This window comes from Stenella coeruleoalba (assembly GCF_951394435.1).
Source record: "Stenella coeruleoalba genome assembly, chromosome: 1".
Lineage (NCBI taxonomy): Eukaryota > Metazoa > Chordata > Mammalia > Artiodactyla > Delphinidae > Stenella > Stenella coeruleoalba.
The window spans coordinates 20163439-20187746 of NC_137169.1; the positions used below are offsets into that span (position 1 = coordinate 20163439).

Sequence of the window (24308 nt, forward strand, 5' to 3'; positions counted from 1 at the left end):
AATAAAGAAGTACATAAATATAGAGCTGGTCACTTAGTCAGGTGAGAGTAAGTGAGGCAGGTGCAGCTCGCAGGGGTTTCTTGCTGGGCCATCTCAGTCGTGTTGTAGTTTCCAGCTGCCCTGTGCTCAGATTAATCTTATAATTTATTTGAGGGCAAAACATTTATGCTTTAAAAAAGTGTGTCATCTATGTCCCTCTCGTTCCCTTTAATGCAAAGCACATTGTAAATTCTCAATATGTGGCGATTTACAAATTGGATCCAGACACATATATTCATTTTATAAAAATTTTATGCCAAATTTCCCTTAAATTAATACTTTTCTAGGATGCATTTTAATTGATTTGCAAGAGTTTGACTAATTAGTTAAGACTTTGATATACTGAAAAACTGCTCCACTTGTATTCTATTCGCAGATCCCCAGAAGGTCCTCTGCTCATGACCTAGCAAGTTGCAGACCTCAACAATTTTATTCTAAAGATGTAGATTCCCCTATAAAGAAAAAAAATGTTTCCTGCCATTCCAGTTCTACAAGGATCAAGCCATTAGCTACTACAGTCGGCCACTGAGGAGAATTCAGGATGGAGAAAAAATAAGAAGTATTCTGGGCTTTGGATATACTGGCCCCTAGGTAGTTAAGATGCACATGTAATGAAAATTTTTAATGATGCCGGATTCTTGCATCTTCCCTTACATAGGAAAGCACTAAAATCATTAACTTGAGATGTCTGTTTTTTGTGATTAGCAGACTACATATTTTTCTCAGCAAAAAAAAATTCATATATATCCTGGTTCCTCCCTTACCTCTTCGGAGCAGCTGCTTAGTAAGGACCCCAAATAAAACATAACTCACAACTTTTGTGTTGTGCATTTTTATCTTGGTCAACACCTACATTCTACAATGAATCTGATTCTGTAGGTCTGGGGAGGGGGTCTGGGAACCTATATTGTTTAAACTTCTGAGTTGAATGCTATTGTGAAATTATTGTTCATTTTTTATGGTATAAATGCTTATGATTTTGAAAAGAACCTTTATCTAAAGTATTGAAGGATAAAAGGGCATGATATCTGGGATTTGCCTTAAAATAATCCCAGTGTGGGGAGGGAGTAATGACGGAGAAGAAACAAGTGTCTGTAACTGTTGAAACTGAGTGATGAGTATGGAGGGTATGTTCTAATATTCCCTCTACTTTTCCATAAGTTTGAAATTTCCCAGAATTAAAGGTTTAAGGGAAAATAACCCTCTGGTGATTCTAAAGCAGCAGCCTATGGAACCATATTCAAGGTTCATGGACTAACCCTCTGCAACCAGTTTCCTTACAGCATGATCTTAAAAGAAACTTGTTGATCAAGAACCCTTCATACCACCCGTAAGTGTTCTGGTTTGTGTGGCAAAGTAGAGATTCCCTTATCTGCAAAGAACGGGTATCTCCCTGGAATTCAAATTTCTGACTACAGAGCCTTGACTGCCCTCCCTCCTCCCTCTGATAAGTGACAAGATAGTGGATGGACATGCCTATCTCACATGTGATCAGTAACCCGGAGAAGAAATCTGGAGCCAGAATGTGGACAGGTTGTAATCCTGATTCTTGTGATTTCAAGGTGATGAAAGCTTCTAACTTTCCGGCCTCAAATTCCTTCAGTCTTCTATAGGAGGATAATTTAGGACTATGAAGAAAAGCAAGTGTGCGATTGTTAAAAAAAGGATAGTGGTGGGACTTCCCTGGTGGTCCAGTAGAAAAACAAAAAAAAGGACAGTGGCTACCTCCAAGCAGGAGGAGGGAGACACGTGATGCGTTTCTTGGGTTTGATAAAGTTCTTTTCCTTTTCCTTTTTCTTTTTTGGCTGCACTGTGCAGCATGAGGGATATTAGTTCCCCAACCAGGGATCAAACCCGTGTCCCCTGCAGTGGAAGCTCGGAGTCTTAACCACTGGACTGCCAGGGAAGTCCCTATTATTATTTTTTTTTTTTAGTTGAAGTATAATTGGTTTACAGTGTTTAGGATGTACAGCAAAGTGATTCAGTTAAACATATAATGTTCCTTTTCTTGACCTGCTAAGTAACAGCACAGGATTTCACTATACAGTAGTTTATTTAACTCTAAAATTAGTTCTGTGCACTTGTGTGTATGTAATATGTTACACAATTTTTTTAAAAAAATTTAAGCTTCAGAATTTAAGGACTAGAAATGAAAACAAAATCTGATTACCTGAAATTCAAAGTTAAGGACTGAGTTAGCCTTGGAAAAACTCCCAGAAGTGAAAATGGACAGAGGTGTGAGGGTTTAAAACATTTTTGTAAAGTGAATTCCATAGAATGCTAGTTCTGGAGGATTTCATGTAAATGAATAAGTTGGGAAATGCTGGGTTATATAGTCAATCCACCAAGAAATATTAAGAGCTTTAAAGATCAGATGGTATTCCAAATACCGTGAACTCGATGGACCAGTAATTTGGCTAAAGTTAAACAGCTTTCATTATGGCAGGACTGCTCAGAGCCCTTAAGTTGCTACTGAGTTCTGAATGTCGAAAAGTTGGGACAGACTCTGCAGTGTTCCTCAGATTTCTAAATCCGAGGTGTCTCAGACCCAATTAACGCACCACCTCAGATTCGCTCAGCTGCACCTCTCTCCTAGCCCCTTGGCCCCTTGTTCATGGAGAGCCTGGATGCTACTTCAGCCGCGGTCATCGCCTCATCCGCTAGCACGGGTGGCTGTCTTGGCCTTCCCTGGAGTAAATCTGGGCTCCAGCAGAGCCTCCATGGTGACCACTGCGGCGGGGGCAGCAGTAGCTCTAGCACCCCTGCCGTTAGCCCTGACAGGTTTTTGTTTTGGTTTTTTTTCTTTTTTGTAATGTGAGTGTCCGACTTGAGCTTTGACTGCCATCCATTTCAAAAGAGGCAACCACTTCAGGGCTATCTCTAATAAACACCTCGCCAGCCACAGCACTAGAGAGAGAGCCAGGCCGTATCTCCCCACTGAGGCTCCTTTGTTTTGGAGATCTTAGTTGATTTTGCTAACTGACCATTTGAGCCATTCGCTTTTTTTCCACTTCCCACGCTTTAAATTCCCTCTCTTATGTTCTAAATTCACCAATAAAGAGTGAGCTTTTGAAACCCTAGGCCCCCACCCTAGACCCCAATAAAAGCAGAACCCAGGCTCTTGCTTTCTCCCTCCCTCTCTCCACCCGTGAACTCACTGCATGGCCCCAGGGATGCTATGTAATTTGCAGATCTTGTAAGTAATAAACCTTTATTTTTTCAGAATTTCCTGATGGTTAGTACTTAAGGGCATCTTGAAATCATAATAAGAACTACAAGGGCCAGTCTAACCACAACATTGGTTGCTGATAGGCTGAGACTGACACAAAACACACACCCAACCCCACTGCCCCCCCCCCCCAGGCTCTGCTCCACCCACCACCTGCAGGGTCAGCTGACAGGTGCCTTCTAGCTTCCCCGGCAGCTGCCCAAAGGGCCAAGTGATGCAGTGGAAGAGCAAGGGCATTAACTCTCCGGGAGGCAAACTCCAGTCCTGGGAGATGGGAGGTGGAAGAAGCCAGCAGACAGGTCTCTCCCTTCTTCCCTCTCATGAACTGTTTGAGGCGGGTTGTTCTTTGTAACCTGCTAGAAGCATCTCGCTTGGCTGAGCAAGCAGCCAGGGGTCTCCTGGTGGAGCTGTGGCCAGCTGGGTAACGCGATACTTTGTATTTGCTTCCCTCCTTTCCTGACTTGCTTCCACTTCCCTTCACTGTGGCTGCCCTAGGAATGTAGCTGAACTCAAGTGTTTACTCTTTGCCTCAGGCTCTGTTTTCTTGAGAGCCAGGAAATAAGGCATTGAACCCTTTTCTGGAGGGTCCTCTCAGGGCCAGTTTTCCACACAGTTCTCATTGGGAAATGCGGGTTTAAAGGACAACTTCTTCGGTGGGATAGAAACCTTGGCTTGCCGTCACTGCCTTCTTCCTGCTGCACTCTTCCTATCAGGCCTTCTGTCCGTCTACCCTGAACTGTCCTCTGGAAAAAAGGCTGAATGAAACCCCAGCTCTTTTGGTAATAAAGGGAAGAAAGCGCTGTGCATTTATTGAAACAACATGGAACACGAACTCAGTCGCTGTCCCTTATGTCAGGAATAGACACTGAAATACAGCACCTTATCCTTTCCTAGGTCTGTGAGTGCTACGGAGCCCCTCCCACCAAGGAGAGGAAGTGGGTGGCTGTATCAACCTGGCTTCTTTCGCTTCTTTACAATAATCGTCCATCACACGATGACCAGGCATTATCATACAAAAGTTCCTTTACAAAAAGCACCAAATTGGCATACGTATACAAGTATATACAAAAATCACATTTTAAAAATGTACAAAATATTCCATTTTGCACCAACGTAGAAAAGTATCCAGTGTGGTTGTTTCAAGCACGTTTCCAACTCTGGTTCATGACGCTGGACACAGCGGTGAGGTCCTGCTCCTGGTTCCTGCTCTCTGAGCAGAGAGAAGACACACCTCCCCATTGCCCTTCCGGGGGCCCTGACCCCTCCCACCCTGGGCCTGTCACCAAGGTAGCTGGGCCCATCCCCACCCTCCCCAGTCTCTCTGCATCTAGACGGTCTCTCCCTCATCCATCTCCTTACTGGTGTCCTGAAAAAAAAGACGAAGAAACACAAGATGGGATAGGGCCTCAGGAGGATCCAGGGCTTACCAGGATGCAGTGACAAAATTATCAGACTCCAATTCCTGCCTGGCCTCTTCCGTTTAAAATTGCAATAGAATTTAGCTGCCTAAATGCTATGGATTTCAGATCCAATGCAAAAGACTCTAGAAGGCTACTCTGTGTTTTTTAGCTGGATTGGAATTTAGTTCCAATAATAACTTGAATTGAAAAATAATAACATTAGCAAACATGACGTTTCTATGTGCCAGACACTGTGTTAAATGATTACCTAATTTAGTCCTGATTACAGTCTAATCTTTTGAGGTCAGTACTGGTATACCGCCTTGCAAAGATGAGTACGTCAAGATTCAGAAAAGTCGTGAACTGCCCAAGAACACACCGCTAGTCCATGGTAAAGCTGTGATTCAGAACCCAGGCCCTTAACTGTACTCTGTCAGGTTGGGAAACTCAGATACCTATGGGGCCAGGTGACATGAATGGGTCAAGCAGGCAGGCTGACAGTGGTGGGGCTGGGCAAACTAGCAAATGGATGTCCCATCCAAAGGAGGCAACTGCTTCCCAGAGCCAGCTCTCTGAGACTAGGGAGAAGGGCAAGCCCAGCGTTGTTAGCTCTTTCCAAATTTTGACAGGGTGAAAATCCAAAGTCTTAGTTGAACTCTTCTTTTAAAAGAAAACAAAAACAAAACATCCTTTTAAAAAAATCTACTAATTTAAAAAATGTTGACAACTAATTTTTAAAATTTTGAACATTGGGCCAAGCCTGCCTTGTGGGTGCTCTCTTTTGCCTCTGTTACGCTGTGTCACTTTGTGTTTAGGAAGGTCATTTAGATGTAAAATGGGAGCTTTTTATTATGAATAGTTTGGGGGAGTTCTCTAAGAGTAAAGGGAACACGACTTTACCTTAACAGGTTTAAAAGCCCTACAGGGAACAAGAAACATCACCCCACCGTCAAGCACAGCACTTTGCACTCAGTAGGGATCTCATGTTGTCACTGAATGAACGAACGAATGAAAGGAGGGAGACGGATTTCTCACCTTCTTCCCTCCCCTCTGTGGACTCTTCCTCTTCCTGATTTTCTTCTTCAATAAACTCCTCCTCTTCCTCACCTGTGTGTGACAAAGAACAATTGCATTAGGTTGGGGCTGGTGTCTCAGAGGAGAGGCTCAAAGGAGATCCAGGCTGGAGACAGCACCCGTTCCATAACCAGTCGGGGTCCAGCGGCCACGCGGTGACATCACTGGCCGAGGAGGTGATGGGCTTGTGTCCTCCTTCCCCAACCTCCTCCTCTCTTCCCACACCCTTCCAAGCGAGGGAGGCTCAAGACCTCCTTTTTCCAGTCGCAGCAGCAGCAGCAGCATCTGTCACTTGACCTGCCTGCGACTGGAGGGACCTTTGGGGAAGCACACTGTGTACCGCTGCGCATTTCTCAGACAGGTCAACTTTACCTGGGGAAAATGGGACAAAAACGCCTTGATTCTCAGGGAGCAGAATCCTTATTCTGAAGGAGTCTGCTCAGCCTTTGAAATCTGCTTGCCTAGCGCTCCTTCTTCAGTTTTCCGCATTCCTTAGCCTACAGAGGCGTGGAAGTGAGGCGTGAAGCCCTTCTGGGGCCACCTGCTCCTTAGGTGTCCGAAACTGAGCCTCAGACAGTGACTGTGCCGCAACCTTTGTGCTCACTCTCCCATCCTGGGGTATCGCCTTCAAGCTCTACTCACAGGGAACGTGTCCCTTCCCCACCCCCTCTCTCAAGCCACTTCCTTAAGCCTTTGGGGGCCCTGAGGGGTCACTACAGACTCAGAGCATTTGTCAAGAGTATCTGGGGAGAGGCTTGAAAGAGTTAATTCCTCCAAACTGACAATTGGGATCTGTGCATAACCCAGGGAACGGTTTTGTGGTGGTTTAACCATTATCACAACTTACTACTCATAGCAGCATTTGCTGAGAACTTACTATGTGCCAAGTGCTTCCTTGTGCTAAGGACTGTACACGCACTGCCTCATAAAATCCCCAGAAGGCCCTCGGTGGAATCTGCGCGGGGTTACTTACTGGTATGTGGCCTCTGCAAGTCTCTCACCTTTCCTTGGTTTTATTGCCTCAGTTACAAAATGGAGATGACAAGAGAACTACCTCTTAAAGTTGTTGTATTAAACAACAAAATTCACGTCCAGGGCTCAGTGCCCCAGATATAGAAAGTTCTCGATAAATGGTAGCTGTGGGTACTCTCCCCATTTATCCATGAGGGCACGGAGGCTCAGGGAGATTACTGAAGGCAGTGCAGATAGTCACAATGTCGGACTGTTCACATAGTATGATCCACTCTTGAATATCTTCGCTTAGGGAGGGTGACGGTGGAGCAGATGCTCTACAGCAGTGGATACACCCGAGTCCGTTGACATCTCAGCTTTGGGATGCATTTTGTCCTTACCCAAGAATAGAGTATATTTGGGCTTCTGGGAACAGATTTAACACATCAGAGTCTGAAAGCTTGCAGGAGAGCAGATGCAGGAGGTGCCAAGAAGCTTTTCTCTTTCTCTTGCCAGCCCACTCACAGTTCTTCCCTGTTCCTGAACAACCTCTACCCCTCTTTCTTTCTCTCAGCAGATCATTGGAGCATCACCTCTCAGACAAATGCAACATTCAGCAGAACTGGATCCGCCCTCCCTTTCTTCATCGCTAACTAGCTATCTTTCAACTGTGTAACCTTGAGCAAACTATCAAAATCTTTGTTCTCCATCTGGTTGCCTCATTTTCTCTTATAATTTTTCCTTTATTATTGTTATGGTTATATTGTTACAATTATTATATGCACGTTATGGAAGAGTAATCACAAACAGAAGCAAGGACAGAATATAGATAAATTAAGGTACCTGAGCGTCCGCGATTATAGCAAGAAGCTAAAGCCAAGACTAGCTTTAGGCAATAACTAGTGTATGTCCAGCATCTTACAAAGGCTTCTGAAGCAATATCTTATTTCTTGCAACAGCATCATTCGGTGGTCATTGTCAGGAGGCCCATTTGTTACCTAAGTTTTTTTTTTTTTAACATCTTTATTGGGGTATAATTGCTTTACAATGGTGTGTTAGTTTCTGCTTTATAACAAAGTGAATCAGTCATACATAAACATATGTTCCCATACGTCTTCCCTCTTGCGTCTCCCTCCCTCCCACCCTCCCTATCCCTGTTACCTAAGTTTAAAGTTAGGAAATGAAGCTCCTAACTTCAGAGGCGGAGGGAGCCTCCAAAAGGCCACACGGATGAGAAGTGGTAGAATCGGATTTGACCTTAGGTCTGCCTGACTCCAGTTGCCAAGCTCTTTCTATTGCCCCAGGTTCCTCCCTAACGCAGAGCCATACATAATTAATTGAGCAACAATTATGTACCAGGCACTGTGGTGGGCTCTGGGCTCATCCAGAAGTTGGCTGTATGAATTTAACTGATATCTGGGCGTCTTTGCTAGTGTATCTGCCTCTATGTGGGGCTCAGTGGGAGGGAAGCTGATTTTGGGGGAAAATAGTCCCTTACCTGTCTCAAAGTCGATGGCCCTCAGGGTGTCTGCTATGTGCTCTAAGTCCAAAGTAAAGTAGTCCATGTTTTCAAAGCCCTGCTCTATCTTCCCCAGTTGGCAACCCTTGGACGCTTCCACAATGCTGTAGGGGAGAGAGAAAAAGGGGTGGGGTGGGAGCACAGTGAGATCTCTGGCCTCAGAGAAGGAAGGAGTTGTTTTAGCCCTAACTTATACCAGCGTGCCTGCTTGTGCCCACACGACTCCCCCTGGAGGATGGAGTATTTCCTCTCCAGTCACAAGCAGAACGGATGGTCCAAGAAAGCAGGGGTGCAAAGGCCAGGAAAGCTATCCTGGGGTGAGACCCTCCCAGCAGACCTAATGCAAAGGACGAGGCCCTCTGGACAGAAGTCAGAGGCCCTGAAGGGAGCTGGGGCCTTGGATCATAGCCCCGGAGAGACACTGACCTTCTGATGAGTTGCTTGGCACTCTGTGGGGGAAAAGAAAGAGCAAAGGGTTAGGACTGCGGAAAGGGTAGCCCCAGGAAATTAGCAAAACCAGTGACTGGGCTCTGCAGATGGGCACTTGGTGCCGTTCCCTAGCCCAGCTGTGACCCGCTCCTGAGTTTCAGCAGAACACAACTTGGATTTTCCCTCTGTCCATCGTCTGCACACATCTTGCTCATCATCCTAGAACCCTCCCATTGTCCTGGCAGGAAGCTTGGATTCTAGGAGTATCAGTCTAAACCCTCTTAAACTCTGAAATCTTCAAGATGAGAATGATACCTAATCACCTTTTTATACCCAATGGATAGCACAAAGCCTGGCCCACAGTACGTGCTTAGGAAATTTGTATTGAACTTTACTCTTCCTTCACAAAATCTTATAGCTGATCTTTGTATGTCTCCCCCAAGAAGCTCTTCTAGGGTAGGGCTGTGTCTCGTTCATCTGTGTCTCCACCTCAGTGGCTGGCCTCTGGCAGGTGCTCAATTAATCGTCTCTTCGTGGACACTGTATTTTGCCGCTTGCAAAGCCATTTCACAAACATCCTTTTATATGATCCTCATAAAATCAGTTAAGAGGAAAGAAGGTAGGAACTGTTACATGCTCATTTACAGATGAGAGACTGAGGCTTGGAGAGCATTAAATGACTTGCCCAAGGGCACATTCTTTGGTGATCAGGGATGAAGCACGACTTGACCCTCAGACAGGGCTGTGGAGCTGAAGTGCCCACACCCTCCCGGTCCTGCTCACCGAGAGGAAGATGGCCCCGCCAGGCTCGTCCAGGGACTGGATGGCTGTCTCCACCAGCTTGCTGGACTTCTCCAGTTGCTGCCGGTATTGCTGGATGAGGGCCTCGTGGAAGCTGAGCTTCTCCTCCTGCTCTCGCGTGACCCGCTGCAGCAGCTCACTCTTCTTCTCGTCCAGGATGGCGTACAGCACGTCGAACTTCCGGCTCAGCTCTTCCTTCACCTGGTGACTGTTCTCCTGGGGACAGAAATCTTGGAGTCACATCCTGCGGGCCCTCCATCCTATCCCCAATGCTTCTTTCTTGGGATGGATGTGCTGGGAATAAAAAGTCTGAAGCTGGGGGAGATTGACTGCACCCCCATTTCACAGAACACGAAATGAAGCCTTAGCAAGAAGAAAGCTTTTGCTAAGGTTCCCCAGCCACTTAGCACACCAGTAGCATTTGGAGGCTGGGGTCATGGAGAAAGCTACACCTTTCGTCAAAAGTAGAGACTCTGGGCTTCCCTGGTGGCGCAGTGGTTGAGAGTCCGCCTGCCGATGCAGGGGACGCGAGTTCGTGCCCCGGTCCGGGAAGATCCCACATGCCGCGGAGCGGCTGGGCCCGTGAGCCATGGCCGCTGAGCCTGCGCGTCCGGAGCCTGTGCTCCACAACGGGAGAGGCCACAACAGTGAGAGGCCCGCGTACCGCAAAAAAAAAAAAAAAAAAAAAAAGTAGAGACTCTAAGGTCAGATGGGATGATGTATGTGGGCCTCCCCAAGTCACAATCTTCCTCCCATTTTAGGACCAAGACCAGATTTGGGAAGCTCTGCATCATTTGGTCATCTGAGAGGTGGAGAAGCTGCTCCTCCCCTAGTGGCCTCCACATTGAGGCTTCCTTCTGTCCAACACTGATGCTAATCTTCGTTTCCTTACCTATAAAGAAGGTATAATAATAGCATCTCATCAGACTGGGGGCTCTACTATCCTCTGTCAGACCGGGAGCCCCTCCCAGTTATTACGTTGTTACGTTATTATGTTGTTACGGGTAATAACAACATCCCTCTTCCTTCCTTTAAACCTATCCTTCACACAACTCTTTTGTCCACCAGAAACGTAATGATCCCTTTCCCCCATCTCATTTCCAGGTCCCCACAAGGGGAGATGGAAAATCATGGGTGCTTTTGCAGGGATAGAAAAGTTGCCTTCTGCCTCTACAGCCTTGCTACTCAAAGTGTAGTCCATGGACTAGCAACTTGGGCAAATCCTGGGAGCTTGTTAGAAAAGCAGAATCTCATGCCTCATTCTAGACCTACTGAATCAGAACTTGAATTTGAACAAGATCCCAGGGTGGTTTGCGCGCACATTCGAGTCTGAGAAGCTTTAGGCTACAGCACGCTGGAGAACAATGTTCTAAAAGCTACTAGTGCTGAACAAATGCTGGGAATTATTGGTGGGACACTGCCTGAAGTCAGGGACCTGGTCTGTCTTGCTCACCGCCACATCCTCAGCACCTCTGGCTGAGCCTGACACACAGCTGTCCTCGGGAAGCGTTTGTTGAATGGGTGGATGAATTGATTAGTCAGTCCCTCCCCCACCATCCCTGCTTGAACACCCCAGAGACGAAGCTGCACTGGGAGGCTTCGAACCCCTCACCTTGGTCTTCCCCTCACCTTGGTCACTCGACAGGAGTCCTCCAGCTGAGTGATGATGGTCTGAACACGGTCATTCCCTGCTACCAGCATGGAGATACAGTTATTCAGCTCAGTCTAGACGGGAGGAAGGGGTGGGGGATCAGGAGAAGAGAGACAAAAATAGTCTCAGGGCCTGCCCTCTGGGGCGTGGCAGCAAAACGGCACCCTCACTCCCCTCTCTGCTAGAAAGAGCCTCTTTCTGAGGTACAGCTCAGCTCCAGAGCAGAAAATATCAGAGAGATACTGCATCCCTCATTTTACAGATGAGGCCCAGAGAGGGGAAATGAGCTGCCCAAAATACACAGCAATGTGCTGGCAGAGGAGGGGCTTGTTTCTAGGAATGGAGGGATCCATAAAAGAAAGAGGTTGGAGAGTTCTAGAAGAGAGACATCAAGAGAAGAGTAGGAGGGGGGGAGGAAAGAGTATAGAAAGGGCAGCCATTGCTTACTGCATGTACAGCATGGCGGGGCTCCCACAGGCCCAGAGGCCCGGGGAGAGGACTCTCAGCTGCCTCCTGCTGCAGAGGGATCCAGGGAGAGGTGACCAGCACAGGAAGGGGTATCTGGGACCCAAACCACACTGGGTGGTAGAAGTCGTGGCCAGAGAGGGCCCTGGTGGCCTGGCCCTGGAACCTGCCCTCTCTCTTGGGGCCACACCCAGATGCTCTCAAGTGGCTCTAAGTATAACTCATGAGTTCAGCCACCTCCCCAGGGAAGGCAAGGGCTGCTGGCCCTGTGGGCAGGAAGTCCCTCCAGGGTGACTATTCCCGAAAGGCCAGCTCAGCAGATCTATAGGGATCAAATCCACATCCTGAATCATATGTCCAGCAGGCTCGGGCTGGGGGTGGAAGTAGCTCAGGTCAGCACCTTTTGTCCCTGGAAGACACTCTGCAGTGGGGCCACCTCGCAGGCCTTGTGGACCCCAAACACCTTGCACATGGAGCACGTGGGCACCTCACACGTGAGGCAGTAGATGTTGATTTTCTCATCTTCGTGCTCCTTGCACATGGGGTGGTTGCCTTTCTGCAGGGGCCGACTGAAGTGGAGAAGAGTCATAAGTCACGAGGTGGGAGTCTCGAGTCCCTGTCTCCTCCCCCAGCCCCAGGAGGCCACCCCAGATCCATGACCCAAGCTCTCAGTGGTGGGCTGTCCCAAACCCTTTTCTTTCCATCCTCTGAGGACCCAGGACCAGGGAAGCCAATGACACCAAGACTAGGATTCAAAGTCCAGTGATGGAGTTGGCCCTAGGCCTTGCCAGTACAGGACATGGGAAGGATTGCAGAATCCCAGAGTCATTTTGAGACATTTTCAAGAAGAGGAAACTGGGTCCCAGAAAGGTGAATTGACTTGCCCAAGGTCACCCAGCAAGTCAGGGCATGGGAGGCTAGAGTTCATTTGCTCTAATTATAGTCCCCATGCTCTTGGGTACAGCAGGCTGGGCTCTGAGCAAAGCAATTTATATTCATGGCCTCATTGAATTCTATATTTAATCCACCAGACTGTAGTCTCCATCAAAGCCGGGAAACTTGCCTAGTCCCTTCACCCCCTGAATCTGCAGTGTACAGTGCCTGGCATGGAGAAGGTGGTAATTAAATACAGGTAGAAAGAATAAATCCTTAAGCATGCCATGAAGGCGCCCCAAGGCTCTGAGACAGAGGCATTATGTGTGCCCCAAGTCACACAACTAGAACCTGGGCAACGCAGGGCCATCCAATGGCCCAGCACAAGCCTTGATTTCCAGTCCGAGATTCTTTCCAGGATCCAGAATCGCTTCTTTCTGTTTCCCCCCAAACACACACTCTTAGGATGACTTTCTCCCTTTGTCTCTCTCTCTCCTTTTAGGGCCTCTGGCATGTTTTCTGTGTTTCTCTCAGGGTCACTTCCTCCCCGAGATTCCATTTTTTGGGTCTAGGTCTTACTGCCCCAGCTAACTATACACTCATTTAGAGCCAAGAGCACATCTACACACCTCTGCTTTCCCAGCCCCTAACACAGCAGGCAGCTCAGAATGACTGTCCCCCATCATGTCGGTGCCTCCCCTCCAAAGAACCTTGCATGGCCGATCACACCCTTGGCATTTTTGTCCCCTCAGGGTCTTAAATAGGCCCCTTTCCAGACTTACCTTTTTGCATCTTTTAGCCCAGGGTCCCCCCATGCTGGCAGGGCTCTCCGTTTGCCACCTGTCTCTATCCCCTGGGAAGGGAGCTCTGGGGTGGCAGTAGGTGCAGAGGTGAGGCAAGATCCTGAGGGTCTGGTACTTGTGTCCTCTGTCATCCCAGTTGCCTATCCTCCCAGCCCCAGGCGCCAACATCGGGGTTCAAATCCAGATTGTTCTGCCACTTACTCATTGTGACCTTGGACAAATGATTTCACCTCTCTGAGCCTTGGTTTCATCCCAGAGCTACTGGGATCATGGCAGGAATTGTCTGTACTGAATGTGCAGTGCCTGGCACAGAGCAGACCCTCAATAACTATCGTCATCATTCAACTCTGTGGAAAGGCCTTGACAACATGCTCTTCCTAGGTCGACACTGGGTGGGCTACTATTCTGGTGCAATATTGATTTTATTATTATTATTATCATGATCAACGATATCATTGCATTTTTGTAGTGTTGAACTCTAGCTACATAAGAGGCAGTAGCGGTTAAGAATGTTCACTGGGCAGTCAGTCAGACAGGCTCCCTCTCAGCTTCACCACTTGCTAGCTGAGTGGCCTAGGACAAACCTCTGATCCTTTCAGAGCCTCCATTTCCTCGTCAGAAAATGAGGGTAAGAATGGTTTACAGGATTACTGTGAGAATTAAACAGGGATAATGCGCGGAAAATACTTAGTGCAGTGCCTGCACACAGTAGCTGCTCAATAAATATTTGATCTCTTTAACATTTCCCATCAAAATCCTACATGACAGTCACACTAACAAATCTTACTGTCCCTTTCTGGACACAGGGGAAAAGGAGGCCCAAAGGCTTACCCAGTATCCTACACTGCATGAGTAACAGAGTCAGAGTAGCAAACACGGTTCTCAGGTCAGAGCTTTCTCAGGCGAGGACTGGTCTGCCACCTTTTTGGGGGGCCAGACATTGCCTGTAGGCAGGCACTTGGTGAAGGTTTGGGACCACAAGGGCCATGAGGTCAGCAGCCTGGAAGTTTTGTCAGGATGTCCTGATTTGTAGAGATCTCCCTGGTGGCTGTGTCTCTCCCCAGTTTGAGGCCCAACACTGTACAACTTCGACCACGCACAAATTCTGCCTGAGAATGAGTGGCTATTTCACAAATAGGGAGACTTGGAGCTAGATGGACTGGGCCCAGTCCCAGCAATTCTACTTGGGTAATTGACTTCACCTCTTTGAGCCTCAGCTTCCTCATCCATGAAACAGGGATGATGAAAGCCATGCTGACCCATAGGATTGTCACGAAGCAGCAGCAGGAAGCATTCTCGCGCTGGTGTTATCACTATAGAGAAACTGGCTATGTTCTCACTGGGTGACGTCTCTGCTTATCAGGGCCACTTAGCTGGCTCCAGTGCCTCTCTCTCCCTCTTACATCTCATCTTTCCCCTGGTTTCTGTCTCAGTATCTTCCAGGAGGACAGCCTAACGTCTGCATCCCCTCCCATTCACTGGGTGACACCAAAAGCCAGGGCTGCGGGATACGGTGAGCCTCCGTTCCTGCCTGGGGAAGAGGGAGATGGCTCTCTGGATTGGCTCGCATAGCTCTTCCAGCTAGGGGACCGGATCCTGAGCAGATGAAGGAGGATGGGGCCTTGGAGAGCTGGGCTCAGAGGATGAGCTGGGGAGAGGGGATGGCCTCCCAGCTGCAGGGTGAACTGACCTGCAGCACTCCTGCTTGTAGATATCAATGATGTTCTCCACCAGCAGATTCCTCTGCAGGCCGTACACTCCATGACGGTCCATGATCACTTCATGGCGGCAGGAGGGGCATCGGAAACGGCTTCCAGACATGGACACTGAGCCACCCCGGTTGGCCCAGTAGGGATTTGCAGCCTGCCGGTGACAAAGGCAGAGGTGAGGCCTGGGCTCCCTCCTCAACTCCTTCCCTTTCTGACCTCCGACTATCCTTCCCCCTGCTCACCCCAAGATGACTTAAAGCCCCCTATCCTGAAATGAGAGAACCAGCCTCCTTACACAGGGAGCACCTGAGAAGTAACCAAGCAATCAACAGGTTTGGAGGTCAGCAGACCTAGGCTCAAGTCACAGTAATTCTCTGAATGACTTCAGGCGAGCAACTTTTTCTCTCCAAGCCTCAGTTTGCCCATTTATGAAATGGGCATATAATTAGAGCCAGCTCCTAGGGCTGCTAGTTTAAAGAAAAAACAGTGAGAGATCATTCTGTAAAGTGCTTCTGGGGAACTTTGAGGCCTGCCTCCCAACCAGGATGCACATCGCTCCCATTCTTTCCTTAGAGAGAGGAAGTCCCTCCTGCACCACATTATAGAGGGGACAGCGTCAAAGGGGAAGATGCCTCTATGGCTCAGTGCCTCTCGGCCACCCTCCTCCTAAAACTCTGGGCACCCTGCCACATTGGAGCTGGCTCCAGCCCCCAGGGTCTGGTTTCTCTCCCCTCTCCGCCTGTCTCTCCCACTTATCACTTGAGGCTTTTGGAATCCTGATTGGAGAGTCAACTGCGGTGCTCAGGACAGGGGTGGAGTAGCTACAGGCAGGGTGGGGAGGGGAAATGTACGTCATGGAGAAGGAATGGGGCAGCCAGAGCTGCTTCCCTACCCGCCTCGGCCCCTTCCAGAGGCCTCTGCAGGGGTTCACTTCAGAGGGGGGTAAAACAGCCCCAGTTTGGAAGGGTCCTGGGCTAAGAGAGAAGTTTTCTTTTAGTTTTCACTGCAGGAAAACTGAGTAGCTGAGGCCCCAGTTCTAGGCCATGCCCAGCACTGACCTGGAAGATGTCACAGGCACACTTCCGGCAGAGGTTGTGTTGACATGGCAAGATGACCACTGGCTTGGTAAACATCTCCAGGCAGATGGGGCAGATCAGCTGCTTCTCCAGGTTCTCCATGGGGTTCCCATCCTGGATCAGGCTTGACTTATAATCCATACTGTCAGGAGACGTGGGGACCCACCTGGCTCTCTCCTTCACCTGCCTCGCTCTAAGCAGATCTGGGGTCTTGCCTTTGTCACAGAATACCCGCCTGGAGCCTCTTTGCCTTCTTCTCCTGGAGCCCAAATTCTGCCTTGGTCTGTGGCCCCTCTGATATTTATAGCTGGACCCTGGTCACATGAGCCCCAGGAAGGGACCAGCTGAGAATTCCAACGCCAAGCGGCTGGCGAGGCTTGAGTTTCCTCCAGGCCCGAAAGACCAGCCTCTCAAATCACATGTAAGGATGAGCAATCGCTGTTCCCTTGGGACGGGGGTCGTAAACAAGAACAGCTTGTTCGTGGACAGGCTTGGGGCAGGACTGGGTACCCAGAGTTTCCTCCAAAAATTAGTCTCCTCCCACGGTAGGCTGGTAAGGAGGGAGTGGGCCACTGGGATTTGTGGGGTTAATAGCCGGTGCCCTCTCACTGACCTAAATCAGGTCTGTCCCCAGATGAGGCCCATCCCCAGCACAGCATGTTGCTAAAGACCTTGGTCCCGCCCCATCCCCGCCCCCCACCCCCACCCCCAACCCCACACACTCAGGCTAGCCCATCCCTCCACCCTTCCACCACTAATTCCACTTTTTTCTTTTTGGCCATACCGCATGCGAGATCTTAGTTCCCAAACCAGGGATTGAACCCGTACCCCCTGCAGTGGAAGCATGAAGTCTTAACCACTGGACCGCCAGGAAAGTCCCTAATTCCACTTTAATACTGAAAGGGCTCCCTTGAGACAGAGCCTAGTTCCCTCATTTTATAGATTTTGACACTGAGGTCTAAGAAAGAAAGGACCTTATTCAAAGTCATTTGGAAAGTAAGTGGCAAAGCCAGGAATCTTATTCATTCATCAGACATTTTCTGAGTACTAACTATACATCAGGTACCAAGGTGATAGATAAATGAGTAATCCTTTTCCCTGCCCTGAGATACTCACAGCCTAGGGAGGGAGACAGACAGAAATAAATATCACGTAGTGCCACGAAGCCCTACCTAACCACTTAGACATTATCCAGATGTTCCTGTCTGCTCTCTGCACAAATTTAAATTTTTCTCCACGTCCTTCTTGACCGTCGTCCATGTCAGCAGGTAGAAGTCATTAGAGCAGTTCCAACGGCTGTCTTTAAGGTAGAATGTCATGCAAAGGGACATTGGTATAAGGTGCTGGGGCAAGAGTGGGAGCAGTAACATCAGGCCTCAGGATGAGCCTAACAGGCTGTAGAACCTACAGGAGGAGTGTCCATGATCTCACGAAAGAGGGGCAGCAGGAGAGTGGGTTTGATGGCCTCAGCCTGGAGAGGAGTTGACGGTTGGAGCCCTGAGACGAGAGCTAGTGAGTAGTGAAGGCGTAAGAGCCAAACTTAGGAAGGGGAACGGGGAGGAGAAGAAGAAGGGCAATCAGTCACAGAAAGAGGAGGGGGCCTAGAGGACAAGGAGTGGGCAATTTCAAGGAGAGGGTAGTCCTCGCAAAATGTCAATGGCTGGTCTTAGCTGAGCACCTACTATATGCTGGGCACTGGGCTAAGCAATTCATACACATTATTTCATTTCATCATCTCAATAGCCAGCAACGTAAGTAAAATAACTTGTATGAAGTCACGCAGGTTGTAAGAAGGGGCCCTAGGACAAAACCCAGATATGCTTGACTCAGGAGTCCAAGCTCTTCAAGTCTCTACTGAACTGTAGGTCAACACTGCCAGGCCAGCCAGGGGCTGGAGGAGGATGAGAGTTGAAAAGAGGCCATCTTTTCCTCCTTGCTCAGTTTTGTTCAGGCGTAAGGTAGCACCGTTCTCCAGGAAGGAGGACCTTTTCACTGCCACAGGAGACGAAGGCTTCAGCCTATCGTGGAATCCCATTCTCTTTTGCCTAAGTGGCATAGTTATGGTCAAGGAGATCCAAGGGCTAGTGTAGGTGGGCTAAAGATAAAGGATTTCCTCCCTGATAAAAAGTAAAGTGCAAGAAGAAAGCTTCGTTCTTGCCTTTGAATGAGGTTATGAGGGGGTGAGGCAGCGATCTTGCAATCAAGAAGGGGCAAGTCTGAAAAGGAAATCAACTCCCTAGAATGGCAAAGACGAACTACAGAAAGCACTGGGGTCATTGATGCCGTCATTGTGCTGCCAGTCTACCCACCCCCAGAAGTGCCCTCTAAAATGTGAGATAACAAATGTCAGGACAGTGTCATTAAATCTGTTACTTGCAGCAGAGAGCACTCTATATCCATTCATGATTCCAACTCTTCTATGCCAACGATTCTCAAATCTCTAATTCCAGTTCAGACCCCTCTCTTCCTTAAGCTGAAGACGTGTTGGAGATCTCCACTGGGATGTCCCCATAGCACCTCAAACTCATCATACCCCAAACAGAACACACCATCTCCTCCCCGCCTCCCCCCCAACCAAGCTCCTGCTTCCGTTTTCCTTGTCTCATGTCTCGGTGGACAGCACTCCCATCCAGCCATTTGCACAGACCAGAAAGCTGAGAGCCATCCTGGGGCTCCTCCTTCCTCCTTCCTGCACATCCAGTCAATCTCTGCATCAAACTTGGGTCCACCTTTACATCTCACTTGTCATCTTGCCAGCTGTGAGTCTGGCTCTCCCTCTGGGCTTAGAAGACTGAGGGCAAAGACCGTCTCTATTTGTCTCTGTACCTCCAGCACCTGGCACGTAGTAGGCACAAAGAAATGTTTCTTAAATGGGTGGATGAGTGAATGAGCAAATTAAACATAGAAGCAGCAGGGTTACTGTCAGACTTGGGGGAGATTGAGGTAGTTGAGCGAGTTTTTTTCTTAGCTGAGATGGTACAGACAGTGCAGCTGGGTGTTGGGGTTGATGGCATAAATCCTAAAGCCTTGGGAAGGAGAGGGACACTCCTACCTTTGAGTTGGGAGGATGAGAGAGAGGAAAGGATGGAGGTTAGAATTAGCGGTGTTGGGAGATGGAGAGAAATGTGCTCATGTTGATAACCTCCGTCAGTCAAGAGAGAGTTGAGGTCACCTTCTGAGGCTGAGGCTGGGAGAAGAGGAGCCTGAGTGTGTGAAGCATAGGAGGAAGTGCCCTAGAGAGGGGTGGAAGAACTGTCTGTGGGCAGAAGAGCCTCACTGATGTCTGTCAACACGGATTTGCCATTTCAGAGGAGCCATTCACGTGGCTCTGTTGACTTTCTCTAGCCACACTTGGCAGTTCAGGTGCAAAAGCCACGCAAATAGACAGTGGGATCGACTCCAGCCTGGGAGCTGGCAAGGCCAGCACTGTTGAAAGTCAAGGGGTGAGAAAAGGAAATTCTCACATAGGCCATGCTGGGCAGCAAAACATGTCTTGTCATTTAATCTTCACAACAGCCCTGCAAGAGAGATATTTTGATCTTTGTTTTTCCCAGGAAGAAATGAGATTCAGAGAGTTAATTGGCTTGGCCAGAGTCACACAGCCGCAAGTAGGAGAGCTGAGCTGGGGTTCACATCCAAGGTAGCCTGACTCCTAAACCTGTGCTCCTCACACTGAAACATTTATTTAGTGCTTATTGCACGCCAGGCACTGTACTAAGCCCTTTCCATCCATCCCGCTCTCTTTTTTTTTTTTTTTTTACTTTTTGGCCAGGCCGTTCGGCATGCAGGGATCTTAGTTCCCCGACCAGGGATCGAACCCGTGCCCCCTGCAGTGAAAGTGTCCAGTCTTAACTGCTGGACTGCCAGGGAAGTCCTTCCATCCTTCCCTCTTGTTCAGTCTTCAAAATAACTCAGTGAGGCAGGGATCATGATTTTCCCTGTTTTGCAGCTGAGTTATAGAGGCTCAGAGCAGTTAAGTCACTTGGCCAAAGTCCCCCAGCCAGTGAGTGGCAGAGCCAGCATCAGAAGCAGGAAGTTATAAAACGGTATCCTTACCAGTTCTTAGAACATGCTGTGAAGCTATGGACTGACAGACGAAGACAAACATGGAATATCAGTGGCGCATCTGAGCCCAGAGCGCTTAACTACCACATTTTACTGCTTCGCTCTTTGCAAGTCCCCACGCATCTTCATTTTTACTGTTTATTAATGAGAATCCCAAACATAGAAAAGTAGAGAGAATGCTATAATGAACTCATGGGACCAAACCCAGATTCAATTCTTTTCAACATGTCCCCAGTCTTACTTCATCTATACCCCAACAAACTTCTATTTTCTAGAATATTTTAAAGCCAATCTTAGTCATCGAGTCATGTCATCCATAAGTACTTTGGTAAGCATTTCTAACTGATAAGGATTTTTTTTACATAATCACATGCCATTATCATAGCAAAAATAACAAAACTGTCTTAATATTATCTAAATCCCAGACCACTCTCAGAGGCTGCTGATTGTCTCGAATGTCTTTTTTTAAAATAAATTTTATTTATTTTTGGCTGCATTGGGTCTTCGCTGCTGCACGCGGGCTTTCTCTAGTTGCAGCGAGCGGAGGCTACTCTTCGTTGCAGTGTGTGGGCTTCTCATGGCAGTGTCTTGTTGCGGAGCACGGGCTCTAGGCTCACAGGCTTCAGCAGTTGTAGTACGCGGGCTCAGTAGTTGTGGCTCACAGTCTCTAGAGAGCAGGCCCAATAGTTGTGGCGCACGGGCTTAATCGCTCCGCAGCATTTGGGATCTTCCCGGACGCGGCATTTGGGATCTTCCCTCAAACCTGTGTCCCCTGCACTGGCAGGCAGATTCTTAACCACTGCGCCACGAGGGAAGCCCTCAAGTGTCTTTTTAGTTAATTTGTCAAATCAGATCCAAATAAGGTCTTACACGTAGCATTTTGCTGGTTTTTTTTCTCATTAATCTCTTTTAATCTATAACAATCCCCTTCCCTACCATTCTTTATGCCACTGATTTGTCCGAGAATGATCATGGCTATTATGATTCTCTTTTTGACATATCAGGAACTGAAGTTCAGAGAGGTTAAGTGATTTATGGAAAGTCACCCAGCTAAGAGACAGACTTCTCATTTGGGACTGCCCCCAAAGTCTGTTACTAGTAGGAGGAGATTTAGTGCCAGAGGGGGGTCCCAGCTGAGTAGCCATCAGGCAAAGCAGCAGGGAGAATGGTTTGGGCCTGACAAGGAGAAGGTAAAGATGGAAGGTGATAGCAATTCTAACACTATTTTTGACTGATTCAGTTCTCCCAAGGGGCTGGGCATCTACTCAGAGCTCCATGGCACTATTTCATTCAGTCCTAGTCACAACCACGAGTAGGTCATACTTATCGCCATTTTACAGATGAGGAAACTGAGGCACAGCTTGGCATATGGAGTTGCCCCAAGTCCCACAGCTAGTGTTGGCAGATCTGGAATAGGCCAATTTAACCCCAAAGTCTGTGCTCTTTTTGATTGTCACTGGAGAGGGGACTTTTCAGAAACCTGAGATTTTGAGGCCTCTTGGTTGGGGCAGAGAACCCTGGCCTGGGGCCCAGACACCTGGGCTCCATGTCCAGCTTTGTCAGAGACAAGCAATGTGATGCCCAGTAAGCCACACCCACCTCCAGTGTCTTCATCTGCCAAGTGGAGCGAGCATAAGAGATGATCCCTGAAGGTCTTTGCCCCTCCCCAGTGGCAGGGTTCTCAGAGGAACTCTTCCCAGGATGGAAGGCCCGGGGGCAGTGATGCTGGGAAGGAACCACCCTCCACCTCCCCTTTCATGTCCACATAGCTCCGGCTTGCTTAGATGTTTTCTTGGTGCGTCATAGAGCAGATCCTTTCCACGGGTGTGGTGTGTGCTGTTCTCCCTGCAGCCCCCATGACCTTCCCTGGAGGGCTGGGCCTGCCCCGCCTGTTCCTCTGGATTTCCCCTTGAGCCTCCTTCGTTCCTGGAGTACCCTCAGAAAGGGTGTGGGATGGGCACTGTTTTTCTTATGGTTTGAGATCCCTGTCACATGCTTTGATGTCATCCTCACTGAAGAATCATCCCAAATCACAGGATCAAACAGATAGGTCACTGGATACAAAGACTAAAGCCAGAGCAGTTGCCAGAGGCAGGTCCATGGGGTCTAGCTCATGATGCAGTGCCCCGGGTGCCAGGGCAAAGCCCACTGGGCCTGGAAGGGCAGCAGAGCATCTCAGGATCTCACCACTCAGGGCTGGAAGCCCTATAGGCCTCTTCCCCCTATGCCCAGATCCAGATGACCACTGGGGGCAGCTACAAGGGCTCTGGGGAGTGGATGGCGTTTAGAGAAAGGGACTGCCCCAGCGACAGGGAACATGCGTTGCGAATAAGGTCTGGAGGGGGCGCTACATAAATGATCCTGAACTAAAGTATCAAAAGTGCTTTATAAACAATGAGATGCAATAAACCCTTACTATAAGGCCCCGAGAGTGCAGAGCAACAAGGAAGAGGCTGCCAGGCACTAATGGATCTGGGTTCAAGTTTAGGCTCCTCTACGTTTCAGTTCTGTTACTTTGAGCGGATTATTTAACTCTGTGCCTCAGTTTTCTCATCTGTAAAATGAGAGCTAGGTAGAGTAAAGATATCTCTGGGTCTTTCCAGCCTGGAAAGTCTAGGGTTCTGGGTGACTGCTGCCAACACTCTACCCCTTGCTGAAAATTCATGGTGCAGAGGAGAGACTCAATTTGCCCAGGCACATGGCACATATCTGGCAAGTGACAGACGCTCAGCAAACGTTGTTGCCAATATTTTCTGTCAGGAGACTGATACTGATTGGCACTCACTGAACAGTTACTACAGATGACCCCATGCATGGTCTGTGTGTTACCTGTTGCTGCACAACTTATTTTCACAAAACTTAGCAACTTAAAACAATAATAAACATTTATTATCTCACACAGTTTCTGTGGGTCAGGAATTCCAGAGCAGCTCTTTATTAACTTCTGAGGTCAGTACTATCGTCATGTGGTTCCAGCTCATTGTCTCTAATGAGGTTGTAGTGAAGATGTTGGCTGGGGGTACAGTTCAGTTTATCTTAAGGCTTGACTGGAGCTGGAGGATCCACTTCCAAGATGGCTTATTCACATGGTTGGCAAGTTTGTGGGAGGTGTCAGTTCCCCAGCAATTGTATCTCTCCCCAGGGCTGCTTGAGCATCCTCGTAGCATGGTGTCTGGCTTCCCCCGCAGAGAGATTGACCTAAAAGAGCAAGACAGAAGTTGCCCCCAGCAAAGCCCATTAACAATTCCCAGGAAATACAAATTGAATCTGGGTAATAAAATAGTGTCTAACCTTTTTCTTCCCCCTTTGTGTTTAGTCTAGTTTCACTTGCTCATACGGTACCGCACGCAGACGCCTTGCACCTGGCACTTCAGACCAAAGCTCCTAGTGCAAAATGGCTGCGCTCAACACTTCAGCTCGATGGGCTCGAAGCGCTGCACACGACACTGCAATTCAAGATGGTAGTGGTGGGCCATGTGCAGGGGTGCTGCGCCCAGCACTGTGATCTGGACCTGTGAGCAGCACAGCTGCGCCTCTTCCACAAGAGCTCTGCCCCTACTCCCTGCGGACAAGAACCCTGTAAAGCAGCCCTGCTAATGGCCTTTTGAGGAGAGCGTGTGCTCTAGAACATGAGCTCACACCTCTCTATTCCTCAATTAAAGAATAAAGCTTTCATTTGCTTCTGAACCAAACTCGTTCTATTGGCTTGAACTACATTGGGGCTGAACGAACCTTGTTAGGGACCAACTTGGGATGGTCAGTAACAAAATTTTGGCATCCAGGATGGGGCACTCCGTGCCCTTTTAACCTGCACCTATCCACAAGGCTCTGAATTTGCCCTGGCTCCAGCAAGAGGATGGCGGAGGCTTTGGGAGGTTCACCTGAGAATGATTGACTCTGATCTTTGAGTTCACTCTGACAGGGTAGAACTGCAGCAGGCTTCAGTCAAATTCGGTGTAACTCTGCCCAGCACACTGATACCGGGTGTGGTGCATACACAGCACAGCACTGAGTCATCTGGACTGCGCCCCCTTGAGGGGATCACACTGTGGCATCACTGGGGATTGGAGACTGAAACTCGTGCATGTCTGCCCACTGCCTCTGACTGGTTTTTTCTCCGTACCAGACACCCGGGGAATGTCGGGGACCTGTGGACCAGGGGGAGCTACAGCAGTCTTCCCACTGTCTCGCCAGTAGTGCTCCTCTTGGCCCCTGTACAAGGCA

General features: G+C 48.7%; 1 protein-coding gene across 1 annotated transcript; it reads right to left on the reverse strand.

The window, feature by feature from the left end:
• Positions 1-4587: 4587 nt before the first annotated feature.
• TRIM63 (tripartite motif containing 63) lies at positions 4588-16160 on the reverse strand (the record flags this gene model as incomplete). Its single annotated transcript, XM_079926231.1, has 9 exons — positions 4588-4634; positions 5704-5775; positions 8192-8316; positions 8639-8661; positions 9425-9658; positions 11072-11167; positions 11959-12127; positions 14925-15097; positions 16002-16160. 9 exons carry the CDS (start codon positions 16158-16160, stop codon positions 4624-4626), a joined length of 1062 nt encoding a protein of 353 aa, XP_079782357.1. The 3' UTR covers positions 4588-4623.
• Between the last annotated feature and the right edge of the window lie 8148 nt (positions 16161-24308).